Source organism: Onychomys torridus, chromosome 22, assembly GCF_903995425.1.
Source record: "Onychomys torridus chromosome 22, mOncTor1.1, whole genome shotgun sequence".
Taxonomy (NCBI): domain Eukaryota; kingdom Metazoa; phylum Chordata; class Mammalia; order Rodentia; family Cricetidae; genus Onychomys; species Onychomys torridus.
Genome location: NC_050464.1, coordinates 16,181,464 through 16,195,781, shown reverse-complemented (window position 1 = coordinate 16,195,781; position 14,318 = coordinate 16,181,464). Strand labels below are relative to the sequence as shown.

The 14,318-nt window shown below is 51.5% G+C and overlaps 2 protein-coding genes across 3 annotated transcripts in view; one reads left to right on the top strand and one right to left on the bottom strand.

Annotated features, from left to right (window-relative positions):
* LOC118572642 (mucin-3A-like) overlaps positions 1-12,996 on the bottom strand; it is a 31,483-nt gene extending 18,487 nt beyond the window's left edge. Inside the window, exon 1 of the mRNA XM_036172370.1 lies at positions 12,410-12,996. Coding sequence (XP_036028263.1) covers positions 12,410-12,506 — 97 coding nt within the window. The 5' untranslated portion in view covers positions 12,507-12,996. The remainder of the gene's footprint in view (positions 1-12,409) is intronic.
* The window catches only part of Ache (acetylcholinesterase (Cartwright blood group)), a 6,316-nt gene continuing 4,073 nt past the window's right edge, over positions 12,076-14,318 (top strand). The window contains exons 1-2 of one of the 2 annotated variants that reach the window (XM_036172122.1): positions 12,076-12,208; positions 13,793-14,318. The exon at positions 13,793-14,318 is cut by the window's right edge and continues 564 nt beyond it. In XM_036172122.1, the coding sequence (XP_036028015.1) occupies positions 13,815-14,318 (504 nt within the window). In that variant the 5' untranslated portion in view covers positions 12,076-12,208; positions 13,793-13,814. Of the gene's footprint in view, positions 12,209-13,789 lie in introns of both variants that reach the window. The other variant, XM_036172123.1, reaches the window with a different exon arrangement.

Here is a 14,318-nt window from a genome sequence, read left to right as displayed (position 1 = left end):
CAGGTGGTTAACTGTTTTTGCAGACTGCAGAGGAAAGGCAGCCCCGGGCAGCCTGAGTTTTCTCAAGGTTGAGCAGGGGTTGGGTCTCCTCAGCTTTCTCGGAGGCTAATTTCTCCTCTCTGAGTTTCTTCTTCCCAGAGTGTGAGCACCCAGAAGTTATCTGAAGGCCACCCACCCTGCACATTGCAACAGTCACCGTCCTGGAGATACCAAGTGGGGGGGGGGGGGGGGCATGCACTGGGAGGCTCCTGCTAGTGCAAACAGAGAAACTCAGTTAATGATCACTCAAACAGGATGTCTCAGTTAGGTTTCTATTACTGCGATAAAACACCATGATCAAAAGTAACTTGGCGCGGAAAGGTTTATTTCCGCTTACAGCTTGCAGTCCATCGTACAGAGAAGTCAGCGCAGGAACTTGGAGGCAAGACCTAAAATAGAGATTTTGGGGGTTGGGGGAGGGCACTGCTTACTGGCTTCTTTCTCTGGTTTTGCTCAGCCTGCTTTCTTATTCTATCCAGGACCACCCACTTGGGAGGGGTGGCACCCCCCCTGGTGCTCTGTGCCCTCCCACATCAATAATCAATCAAGAAAATGCACCACAGGGCAATCTGGGGAGGCATTTTCTCTATTGAATCTCCCTCTTCCCAAGTGACTCTAGCCTGGGTCAGCGGGACATAAAAACCAGCCAACACACAGGGCTGAAGCCACCATGTGTGTCGCCCAGTGACTACCCAAGCACTTTGGAAGATGAGGCAGGAGGATTGTGAGTTTAAAGCCATCCTGAGCTATGTAGAGAAACCCTGCCACAAAACAAAAGGCAGTAAAGCCGGGCGGTAGTGGCGCACGCCTTTAATCCTAGCACTCAGGAGGCAGAGGCAGGCGGATCTCTGTGAGTTCGAGGCCAGCCTGGTCTACAGAGTGAGTTCCAGGAAAGGTGCAAAGCTACACAGAGAAACCCTGTCTATAAAACCAAAGGGGGGGGGGGCAGTGTAAGGGTTCCGCAACAGACTGCTCTGTATAGTGAGGCTCTGGGGGTTGGGCGGGGAGTGGGGACTGTCTCAGAGAGAGACTATCTCAAAAGAGACAGGGAAGAGAGAAAAGAAAGAAATGAGATAGGATAGGAAAAGAGAAAGGGAGAAATAAAATCAACAGTCACACAAAAATGAAAATTTAAGTCTGTTTTTTTTTATTGTTTATTTGCTGTCTTTGACACAGAGTAACTTGCAGCCCAGGGAGAGAGAGAGAGAGAGGGAGAGAGAGAGAGGGGAGAGGGAGAGAGAGAGAGAGGGAGAGGGAGAGAGAGAGAGAGGGAGAGAGAGGGGGGGAGAGAGAGAGAGAGGGAGAGAGAGGGGGGGGAGAGAGAAAGAGAGAGAGAGAGAGGGAGGGAGAGAGAGAGAGGGGAGAGAGAGAGAGGGAGAGGGAGGGAGAGAGAGAGAGAGAGAGAGAGAGAGAGAGAGAGAGAGAGGGAGAGGGGAGAGAGAGAGAGGGAGAGAGAGAGAGAGAGAGAGAGAGAGAGAGATCTGCTTGGGAACCGCTAAATGAAGCCACATGAGGTGCTCTCCATGGATGACAGCCGAAGATCCACGCGTGGCCTGCTCTGCAGGTATCAGCAGGCCAGCTGAGAGCCACAGCAGAGGCCTAGATGGCTTAAACGCTGTGAGAGAAACCAGCTTGATCTTCACGGTGTGTTCAAGGCCAATCAGGTCTATACTACAAGGCCTTCTCAAAAGAGAGAGAGAGAAAGAGAGAGAGGGAGGGAGGGAGGGAGGGAGGGAGGGAGGGAGGAAGAAAATGAAGGACTGAGTCCACCTCAGTGTTGACTTACATAATGTGCACAAATCCTTGAGTTCATTCCCAGCACCAAGGGAAGGGGGCGGATATATACATGTACCTATAGAATGTATACATTACAAATCTTCACAACAGAGCCAGTCAGTAAAGGCACTGGCCACCAAGCCTGGCAACCTGAGCCAGATACCTAGAACCCACCTGGTCGGAGAAGAGAACCGACTCCCAGAAGGTGTCCATACACACAGCGGTGGCACACATGTGCCCTCCCCATGCTAAATAAATAAGTAGATATGAAAGTTTGTCATTAAAACTTGACAGCATAAAAATAATACCTGGGTTATTTTGAGCAGCTAGAGTGGTGATTAAGCATGCTGGAATTTTCACCCGGAGAGTCACAGGGCTCAGTTAAAGCTGATTAGTTGAGTAATAAATGTTTTAAAGATTCTGCAGTACAAAGGTAAATACTGAGAGAGATAATAAAATCAAATAATAAGGGGGAAGGGCAAGGAGTTCACTAACAACATCACTTCACATTAAGAAAGAAATAGATGAGGGGGCTGGAGAGATGGCTCAGAGGTTAAGAGCACTTGACTGTTCTTCCGGAGGTCCTGAGTTCAATTCCCAGCAACCACATGGTGGTTCACAACTCTCTGTAATGAGATCAGATTCCTTCTTCTGGTGTACATGAAGACAGAGCATCCTCACCTCACCAGCTCCTCATCTGGTCTTGTTTCCTCAGACTGGATGCCTCTGAGTCCTCATCCAGAATGGAGCTCAGCTGAACTGTGCTGCTCCAAAGCCTGAAAGCTTAACCAGCCAAATGCTTAACTAGCTCTGGTACCTGTTTTCACACCTTATATATCTTTCTGTTCTCTGCCGTCACTCCCTGGGATTAAAGGTGTGTGTCAGGGTCTGGAGAGATGGCTCAGTGGTTAAGAGCACTGCTTGTTCTTCCAAAGGTCCTGAGTTCAGTTCCCAGCAGCCACATACATGGTGGCTCACAACCATCTGTAATAAAGTCTGGTGCCCTCTTCTGGCCTGCAGGGATATGTACAGACAGGACACTGTATACATAATAAATAAATTAATTAATTAAAAAAAAAAAAGGTGTGTGTCACCATGCCTGGCCATTTCTAATGTGGCCTTGAACTCAGAGATCCAGAGGTATTTCTGTCTCTGGAATGCTAGGATTAAAGGTGTGTGATACCACTGCCTATCCTCATGTTTAATATTGTGGCCATCCTGTTCTTTGACCCCAGATAAGTTTATTAACCTGCACAATATTTTTGGGAACACAATACCACAGGAAGAAGAAGAAGAGGAAGAAGAAGGAGGAGGAGGAGAAGAAGGAGAAGAAGGAGGAGAAGGAGGAGAAGGAGGAGGAGGAGGAGGAGGAGGAGGAGGAGGAGGAGGAGGAGAAGAAGAAGAAGAAGAAGAAGAAGAAGAAGAAGAAGAAGAAGAAGAAGAAGAAGAAGAAGAAGAAGAAAGCAATAGATGTTGTGAAAAAATAGAAGAAGAAAAAAACAAAAAATAGAATTATGTATGGGCTGGCAAGATGGTTCAGTGCATAAGAGCGCTTGCTCCAAGCCTAATAACCTGAATTTGATCCCTGAGACCCACATGGTGGAGGGAGACAGCTGACTCCCAAAAGCTGTCCTCTGACCTCCATTCATGCCCTCATGCACTATGGCACTTGTGTGCGTACACACACACACACACACACACACACACACACACAATAACTGTATTTACAGAAGCAATATAATTGCTGGTATTACTGCCTAGCCCACTGTCCCTTTCAGTGTCCCAAATAAATCTGACTTTTCCCCCAAAGGAACACGGGAACATCATAGACACCAGAGTCTCTCTAGGCGAAACAATATGGACAAGTTATCAAAACTGAGAAATTTCCTGGGTGTGGTGGCACACACCTTTAATGCCAGCACTCGGGAGGCTGAGAGGAGGAGGAGGGAGGGCTGTGAATTCCAGGCAGCTTTAGTGGCCATGTCACAAAATTCTGAAGACTAGTCAGGTAGCTTAGTGGGTAGAGCACTTGTTGGCATGTATGAAACCCTGTGTTCCATCCCAAGTGCCACATAAACTGGGTGTGGTGGCATAATGATCCATGGGAGGTAATTATTGACAATCACACTGATTAAGCCAATTAAAAGTTGAGAGGCTGGCTTTTTTTTTTTTTTAAGGGAAACAGAGGAAGAGTGGATCTGAGGGAGAGAAGAGGTGGGAGAAGGGACTGGGAGGAGCGGGTGGAGAGGAAACCATGGTAGGGAAATAATGTATGAGAGAATAAAAGTTAAAAAAAAAAAAAAGTCTGAAGTCCTTTTTACTGATGGGCAGACCAAGAGCAGGCTTGTGACTCTGAAAACTGTCTTGATGCCCAAGGTCAGGGATTCCGAGTTTTGAAAGGCAAAATCCCATAAAGACTATAATTTGCATCAACGTTAGGTGAGGGGCAGAGCGACAGGAATATTTATTCCTGGCAGAGCGTCGTGGTTGTTTTAGACACAATTTGCCAACTACTTTGGTTACTACATCTGGACCATGGTCAAGTCCATGGAGATCTCAAATGTGTTGCCAAGGTAGATGTGATAATGAGGAGGAAAGGGCAGAGAATTGAGAACTGTCTGAACAAGGACAAATAGAATCAGAACAAGATGGGGTTTCCTCAGTCATTTGAGTGGGACACACTGCAATCCTAGAACTTTCAAAGTAGAGACGGGATGATCAGGAACTCAGGGTCATCCTTGGCTACACAGCAAGTTTGAAAACAGCCTGAGCTACAAGAAACCGTGTCTCCAGAACAAAGAAATCAAAATTCTCCTCAAAACTAGATGGAAGAGCAAGACTTGGGTCTCCTTGCATGCCTAGCTGGCTGCTTGCTCACACCCAGGCTCCCCCAGGCCCTGGGCACCCTGATAAGGTTTCTGTTTACAGGTTAGCTGTACATCTTGGATGTCTGCTTGGGAACAGCTACATGAAGTCACATGTGGTGCTCTCCATGGCTGACAGCTGGAGCCACGCGTGGCCTGCTCTGCAGGTATCAGCAGGCCAGCGGGGAGCCACATCATAAGCCTAGACGGCTTAAATGACTTTAGCTGTAGCTCTAGGGACATGGACATCTAGTGTGCACAGAGTGGCACAGGAAGACCTGCGTGAGATTTCCCTAGGGAGGGTGCAAAGTTGGTCATGTGGCCAGGTATCCTAGGGCCAGCTAGAGCCCCTAACTTAGCAGGTCTGTGATGTTGGGGATACCAAGATGGGATGATGAGTAGCCCAGACCCATATTAGGACGTGTGATGGGGGGCATGGTCTCCTTTGTCAACCAACTGTTACACAAACACTCCACTAAACACCATCTCATTTAAAGCTCTCACCATTGCAGAAGACAGCCTTTGTAACCATGGCCACGGGATAGGCAGGAACCCAAAGAAGGCAGAGACCTCCACAGATTAGGACTGCTTACTTCCTAGGTTTCATAGGGTGGTAAGTGGGAGGCTCTGGGCTTTATATGAGAACTCTGACCTTGAAGCCACGGTGTTTAATGAGCCACCCACCCCTTTCTGTGACTTCAGAAAAGGAACTCCCAGGGCTGGAGGGATGCCTGCGTGATTGAAGTGTTTGTTGTACAAGTGTGAGAGCCATATTCCATGTCCTCAGATCCCATATAATGGCTAAGTGGGTGTGGTAGGCTGCCTAGAATTCAAGCCCCAGAAGGCAGAGACGGGGGCTCCCCGAGAACAAGATGACTAGGAAGAGGAGCCATATCAGTGAGCGCTGGGTTTGGTTGAGTGACCTTGCCACAATGAACAGGGTAGACAAACAACTATGGATGATTCCTGACATCCGAACACCCCACCTACTCACATATGTCCACACACACATAAAACCTGTGACAAAACAGTGACCAAAAGTAACTGGGGTAGGCAAAGAGTTCCCTTGGCTTACAGGTTAGAGTTCATCATCCTGGGAAACCGAGGCAGGAATCTGGAGGCAGAAACTGAAGCGCAGACCGTGGAGGAACACTGCTTATTGGCTTGCTCTCTTAGACAGTCCAGACCCATCTACACTTGGGTGGCCCCACCCACAGTGGGCTGGACCTTCCTCCATCAACTGGCAATTAAGAAAATACCTCCACAGACATGCCTATGGGTCAGTCTATTGGAGGCATTTCCTCTACTGAGTTTCTTACTTCCCAGATGCATCTAGGTCTGTGTCAAGCTGGCAAAAAAACGTGACCGCTCCCTTCTCTCATTTTGACTCTGCCTGTATGTCCCTACTTCTCTGCTTCTCTTGAGGCTCAGTGCGGGGCTCACAATGTTGAACTTGCGGGCGACAAGTAACTTCAGCATCTTAGGGAGGAATGCAAATACAGGGTATCCAGTTCTTGGAGGGAGAACTGGGGGATAACTTTGCATTTCCCAAGGATTCTTCCTCGTGTCCTAGGGCCCTGTGACTTTTCTAATGGCTAGCTTTAACCATCCACACAACACAACCTAGCGTCATCTGGGAAAAGAGTCTCAGTGAAGGATTACCTACATTTGGGTTGGCCAATGTCTTGGGAGATTATCTTGTTAATTGGTGTCGGAAGACCCAGCCCACTGTGGGCAGCACCATTCCCTAGGCAGAGGATCCTGGGCTGTATAAAAGTGGAGAGAGTGAGTGCATGCATTCATTTCTCCCTGCTCTTGACCATCAAGGTGAGGTGATTGGTGTCTCAAGCTCCTGCTACGGTGACATACCCACAATGATGGATGGTAACCTGGAATTGTAAAGCTAACATAAACCCTTTCTCTATCAAGCTGATTTTCCTCTAGGTGTTTTATCATAGCCACAGACATGAAACTAGAGCAGCTCTCAAAGATTGAGATTCCAAAACAAAGGACTCTCCTCTGGAGGAGGGAGAGACAGGAGGGAGAGCATGAGAGTCACAGGGACCCTGGTAAGAGAGGAAGGAAAGAGAAGTTGAGGTCTTAACCATAATAAATACTTGTAGCCCCACTCTCCACCACCCACTTTGCCCACTCCTGTTATACAGTATTATTATTATTATTATTATTATTATTATTATTATTATTATTATTAGGTTTTTTGAGACAGGGTTTCTCTGTGTAGCTTTGTGCCTTTTCCTGGATCTCGCTCTGTAGACCATGCTTGGCCTCAAACTCACAGAGATCCACCTGCTTCTGCCTCCCGAGTGTTGTTTTAAGGTGTGTTACTTTTGTTTATGTTGTGTTTGTTTAACTCTGTGAAGCTGTGTTACTGTGCCTGTCTAAAACACCTGATGGTCTAATAAAGAGCTGAACGGCCAACAGCAAGGCAGGAGAAAGGATAGGCAGGGCTGGCAGGCAGAGAGGATAAATAGAAGGCGAAATCTGGGAAGAGAGAAAAGCCCAGAGGCAAAAGGTAGCCGAGATTACTTAAGAAAAGCTGGCAAAAAACAAGCCAAGCTAAGGCCAGGCATTTATAATTAAGAATAAGCCTCCGGGGATTTAGCTCAGTGGTAGAGCGCTTACCTAGCAAGCGTAAGGCCCTGCCTGGGTTTGATCCTCAGCTCAAAAAAAAAAAAAAAAAAAAAAAAAAGAATAAGCCTCCATGCATTTATTTGGGAGCTGGGTGGCAGGCCCCCCAAAAGACCAAGAGCCAAAGAGTTAAAACAAGCAACAACACACTCCCCCTTCCTTCCCAACTCCCTTGGAGGCCCGAGGAGCTCAGAAACAATGGTGAGTGGGGCATCCTGGGGCAGGCGGGCACCAGCAAGCATTTTATACTACTTCCTAAGGTATCAGCAGAACCAGAGAAGAATAAAGCTCTTGGGAAGCGGGCCTAGAGAGAGGGCTCAGTGGTTAAGAGCACTGACTGCTCTTCCAGAGGTCCTAGTTCAGTTCCTGGCACGGGAGGGCTCACAATCACCAATAATGAGCTCTGGTGCCCTCTTCTGGCCTGCAAGAACACCTGCAGGCAGAACACTACACATGATAACTAAATCTTAAAGTTAAAATAAAAAAAAGCTACAGGGAAAGTCTGGGCCATGGGCAAGTAGGAGCTACAGCGGGTGATAGATCTGCCCAGAGTCTCTGAGGGTCCTCTGAGTCTAGGGTAAAATCCTTCTTTTAATTCAGTCATGATACTTTCTCTCACTGCTCTGCACACAATGACAAACACCCAGTCACTGGAGTTACAGCTCGAAGGTAAAACACTTGCCCAACCCGCATAAAGCCTGATGGATGGATGACTTGAGTTCCATCCTCTGGATCCACACATACAAAGCGAGGACCCATCTTGACCATCACACATGCGACATGACACACTTGTGAACACAAGCGTACATGTGTGTGTGTGTGTGTGTGTGTATACACACATATGGATATAAAAACAAGTGAATAAATGTCAAAATAAAATATTTTAGGGGCTGGAGAGGTGGCTCAGAGGTTAAGAGCACTGGCTGTTCTTCCAGAGGTCCTGAGTTCAATTCGCAGCACCCACATGGTGGCTCACAACCATCTGTAATGAGATCTGGTGCTTTCTTCTGGCCTGCAGGCCGAACACTCACTGTATACATAATAAATAAATAAATCTTTTTAAAAATATTTTAAATAGAACAAAAATATTCCAAAGTGATAGTACCACCATTATATAAAAGATAGTCCTCCTTAGTCATCCGGGTTTCAAAAGTGTAATCCAAGTTTAAGGTTTCTCTAAAGTAATGAAACACTATCTTCCTCAACTTCCCCTATGCCAAGCAGGGATAGAACCAAGGATTTTACACATCCTAGGCCAGCAGCCCCAACCACTGAGCCACACCCCAGCCCTCACTGGGGGATTCTAGGCAGGTGCTCTACCACTGAGCCACACCCCAGCCCCTCACTGGGGGATTCTAGGCAGGTGCTCTACCACTGAGCCACACCCCAGCCCCTCACTGGGGGATTCTAGGCAGGGGCTCTACCTCTGAGCCACACCCCAGCCCCTCACTGGGGGATTCTAGGCAGGTGCTCTACCACTGAGACAAGCCCCTAGCCTCGAATTTAGGACAACCTGAAGTAAGGGACGTAGGAAATAATGAACAGAGAAAGGAATATCCCTTGCCTAGCCTCAGGTTGTCCCCTCTGGAGAGCCACAACCTTAATTCTTGGGAGTCATGCAATGGCTTCTTCGGACATCCCCAGCCTTGAGCAGAACAACCTAGGATGGCGTTGGCTGGGGCCTGTCCCTCTCATCACGTCCTGGAAGGATTAAGTCAGGACATAGTGTCCCCAGAACAGAACTTCCGTTTAGGACGGCTTGTCCTCTCCACCTCTCCAGCTCCACAGTTCCCTCAAGGACCTCTATTCTGGATGCTCCTTCTTGGCCAGCCTCCAAAGACTCAAACAGTGCCCTCCAGTGGACAATACGAGTGATCCTCCTCCGGGAGGATCACAGATCTCAAACAGTGCCCTCCAGTGGATGGCCCGGCATAGCATGAGAACTCATGCACAGGTTACAAATTTGGGATGCAGATTTTGTGAAAGCAATGAGAGCATCTTCCAAATCCAAATATTTTGGTTAGATGTGTTTCAGGCATGAGGTGATAGAGACAAAGGCAAGTGTCATGGCATTTAGCAGATAGGAACCGTCCCCAAGTATCTGTTCTCCCTTCTTTCTATTATTAAGACAGCCAAGGGCTGACAAGATGGCTCAGTGGGTAAAGGGGCTTGCCACCAAGACCTGCCTTCCGCCCTCAGGACCCATGTAGCAGAAGGAGAGAGCTGACTCCCACAAGTTATCTTCTGACGTCTACACACATCCACACAAAATAAATACATAAAATGCAACTAAAATGTGTTAAATACCGTCAAATTTTAGATCAATCCAGACTCCAAACAAAGTCAACATATCTGGACCCCTTTCATGGCAATTACGATCTTAGAATTACACTTTGCCCAGTAGTATGGAAACTCAAGTCTTGTGTGTCAATTTCCAGGAAATGGCCTTCAAAGGAGCAGGAATGCTGTTCAGTGTCCTTCCATCCTGTTTTGGGGGGCTGCAGATGTGACGACTGATATTCCAGCAGCCTTATTACACCACATGGTGGGAGTCACGCGCTGAAGATGGTAAAGCAAGACAGGGTGAAAGGGATACCAAGGTTCCCTGTAAAAGCGACTGGTCCCTGATGTCAATCAAGGGCAATGTGCCACCCTTACATGGCTGTCTTCTTCTTCTTCTTCTTCTTCTTCTTCTTCTTCTTCTTCTTCTTCTTCTTCTTCTTCTTCTCCTCCTCCTCCTCCTCCTCCTCCTCCTCCTCCTCCTCCTCTTCCTCCTCCTCCTCCTCCTCTTCTTTGTCTTTTTCCTTATTTATGAGGGGTAGGGTACATGTGGAGGCCAGAGGACACCTTTCATGGAGTTGGTTCTCTCCTTTCACTATGTGGGTCCCAGGGGTGAAACTTAGGTTATAATGTTTGGCAAGCACCTTGACTGACTGGGTCACCCACCTCTTCCTGTTTTTCACTTAATAAGCTGTCTAAGCTATGATAGGTTTATAATAGCCCTAATGTCCAAAGATAGCTTATTCCTGTCCCAGATCTTTCCTTCGGGTGAAACAAACTCATAATTACAAAGGTCATGAAATAAATGGCCCAGCATCCCTTGTTTTGAAACAATTAGACAAAGGAACAAGATACCCCCACTAACAGGGCCCATTTTATGGGCCAAAAGTCCCTGCGCTTCAAGACTGGTTCATTCATTCCTGGTTTCCTTCCACGGTTTTAACAATCTACCACTACCACGCTCAGAAGCCGCTTCAACTCTTTCTCTCTCACAGCCACAGGAACACACCCTCGGCCCTCTGTCCAGAGAGACCAGGAAACAGATCATGAAGGGCTGATCCCACCCCAGTCTTCGAAGCCAGAGTGGTAGCCTCTGGCGCCACCTGGCGATAGTGTCATTGAGTCAAGTATGGACCCGTCGCGGGTGAGCTGGCCTGCAGATGCGTTTCCCGGCATGCAGTTGCCAGGTTCTCCAGGAACAGGAGGGTTGGGGCGCGGGGGGGGGGGGGGGGGGGGGGATATGTCGCGGTTTGGAGAGATGGAAATCGCACATCTGGGCGGGGTGTCCCCTGGGCCAAACCTTCTGCAAGGCAGTGCGCCCTTGCTCCCAGGAGGTGACCGATGATGAGTGTCCGGGGCTCGAAGGAAAGCGCGTGGCGGCCACAGCGAGCATGCGTGCGCGTGCCTCCCCCACCCACCCTCATCGCTCCACGCACCGCCCCGCACCGCGCGCGCGCGCACGCACGTCCGCCCCCCCCCACGCTCGCGCGTGCAGGCCAGTCACCCACGCAAGCCGCGGCCAGCAGGCTCCAGAGACAGAGGCTTCCCAGCACCCCCGTGAACCCGTTGTCCCTCTCGCGTAGTGATCTCGCGTGGGCACAAAGCTGCACCATTCCCACCGTCGCTCGCGTGCTGATAGGTGGGAGACTCCCTAGAAGGCAGGGCGCGTGGTCTGTGGGGCTCCTGGGCAGGCGAGGGGCTCCAAGGCCAGGCCGCTCCCACCTGCTGGCCACAGCGACCAATGAAAGCTTGGCCTGGTGATGTCATGGCCCGGCCGGACCCTTGTGATGACAGCCGGAGGTCACCGGTCATGGGGACTCAGCTCCAGCCCACCCTTGGGGGTTCCGGAAGTTTCCACTGCTGCAGCCGAGTGCAGGCTTCTCCCCGCAGCCTTCCGCGTGCCATATGCGGCCTGCCTTCTCTGCTGTCCCCGCGTCACCTCTCCCTGCCCGCGGGGGTCTCCTCCTATGTGGAAGAGCCTGTGTTTCTGTATCGGTTCCCACAGGTGTCCCTTCCTCTCCACAGAGACGCCCCACGTCATTTTTCCTACCAGGGGGTCCTCAGCCAGGATTTCACGGGTAGCTACCCTATGCCACCCCCTTGCTCTGCCTTGGTTACGGATGCTCAAGTATTAGGCCTCTGATCTCTCTGGATTAGAGCCGTCAGTATGTCCTTCCGTCCATGAAAGTCGGTCTGTCTGTGGCTCGTCACCGCAGGAGACTGTCGCCTGCGTGAACGAGCGGTGTCTAGTGTCTCCGCAGGCTGCTGCGGTCCGTCTATCTGTCACGTGGGCGTCTGCCCCGTCGCCGCGGGTCTGCGGGTCTGTCGGTCTGTCTGAGTCCGCCACTGGAGTGTGTCTGGGCCCCCGCTCCCCGGGGTCTCGGGGTTTGAAGGGAGGGAGAAGGAGGGGAGGTGGCAGCCCGGGGGAGCGGGGAGGGGCGGGGGCGGAGACAGTGGGCGGGCGGGGGCGCCGTGCGGCCCGGAGGGGTGTGTGCGGGGGGCCGGAGGCGGCTGTCACTGTCGGCTCAGCCTGCGCCGGGGAACATTGGCCGCCTCCAGCTCCCGGCGCGGCCCGACCCGGCCCGGCTTGGCCGCCTCAGGTGAGTCTCCCAACCCACCCGGGACCCTCCACCGGCTGGGGACCAATCCGCATCCCGGGGGAACCGGCGATCCTGGGATGATCGGAACCCCCCAAACAGAGATTCCGCTGCACCTTCTGCCTCCCGGGGCCTGCCCGGTGGGCCTCCCGCCCCCACTACATTGCACTCCTCTGAAACTCCCGCTAGCCGCTGCACACTTACTGATGATGCTCTCTGGGCCGGCCGCTGCCTCTGCGTTCTCTTCCTGCAGGGACCCCCTGAAGGCCCATTCCCCACTCTCCTCCAAGTCTGGGGACATTGGAAGACGCCCCCTGTTTGGGGCGGAGCCCAAACTGCGCAGGTTACTGACATCCCGACTGCACCACCCCCCATCCCGAGGGCCGCGACCCCAACGTCCCTACCCAGCTGAGCCCCTTGCCAGCTCCAGGACCCCCTCCTGCGGAGATTCCGCCTCTATTTTCTTTCTTTTTCTTTTTCTTTTTTTTTTTTCTAAAGGGAGGCTCAGCGGAAGCCCCGAGTTATAATTAGCCCCACTCGGGTTTCCTGATTAATCTCCACAACGCCACTATCCCCAGATCCAGGCGACTAAGGCTGGCTGGGTGATGGGTGAACGCCCGGAGGGGTAGTTCCGACCCGGGGAATTTTGATCTCTTGGCTGGAGATGCCGGAACTACAGCAGCTGTTGCCCCCAAAATAGCACCCCTGCCTTTGCAGCAGGGATCTCCGGAGCTCCGGGAATACAGGAGTCCTGGCTCGCCCTTCAGTCCCCTCTGCGATGCTCACGATCCTTTCAGATCCCCCCCCACACCAGGGCTCGGGCGGGGAGCGCTGGCCTCTTCTTGGTCTCTACTGCTCCCGGTTGGCAGCGGCGGGCACTGCACAGGGGCTTGAGTCCTGGGGAGCCCCTCAAGGGGCTGATGAGCCAATTGACTGGAGTCAGACGAGAGGGGTGCGGCTGAGGAGAAGCCAACGGGTACCAACCGGCTGTACCAGGAAGGAGATGAGGCGGAGCAGGGTGGGGCAAGGCGTGGACCGGACAGGATTTGGGATGCCTACAGGACCTGGGACTCCCAATACCCTGAATGCCCATGCCACTCCCCGAAGGCTTTGGCCAACCCAGGAGAGACTCAGAGCTGTGCTTACCTTAACCTGCAAGCTCCCGAAGGGCCCTACCCGTCTTTGAGGGCCCCGCCCCTGTCCTGAGGCCTGTACATGGACTGAGGCCTTTCCAACCCTGCGCTCTGTGCAAGGGGTCTTAACTCAAGTCACAGAGGCAGGGGAAGGAGGTATGGGAGGCCTTGGGACTTGCTGGGTAGGGGAGAGTATGTGTTAGCTGGTCTTATCTCAGTCGGCTGCACTTGTTGTGGTATGGGTGTGTGTGTGTGTCTGTCTGTCTGTCTGGTCTTGTGTTCCCACTGGTTTGTCTGCCGGTGTCTTGTCTCCTAGTTTGATTCCATTTCTCCCTCCCCTTGCCAATCTGCCCCACCTCTTCTGCAACTCCTCGATAACCCTGGGGCAAAACTGTTAGTTAATCTCTCTGCACCGCCTCCAGTCTTCACCCTTTACCTTCTTCTCTCCCAGCAGACATCCGCCTGTCTTGGCAGTCATGAGGCCTTCCCGGTATCCCCTGCACACACCCTCCCTGGTTTCTCCACTCCTCTTCCTCCTCCTCTCCCTCCTGGGAGGAGGGGCAGGGGCTGAGGGCCGGGAAGACCCACAGCTGCTGGTGAGGGTTCGAGGGGGCCAGCTGAGGGGCATCCGCCTGAAGGCCCCTGGGGGCCCAGTCTCAGCTTTTCTGGGTATCCCCTTTGCAGAGCCCCCTGTGGGCTCACGTAGGTTTATGCCACCAGAGCCCAAGAGGCCCTGGTCAGGAGTGTTGGATGCTACCGCCTTCCAAAATGTCTGCTACCAATACGTGGATACCCTGTACCCTGGGTTTGAGGGTACTGAAATGTGGAACCCCAACCGAGCGCTGAGTGAAGACTGCCTGTATCTTAATGTGTGGACACCATATCCCAGGCCTACTTCTCCTGTACCTGTCCTCATCTGGATCTATGGAGGTGGCTTTTACAGCGGAGCATCCTCCTTGGACGTGTATGATGGCCGTTTC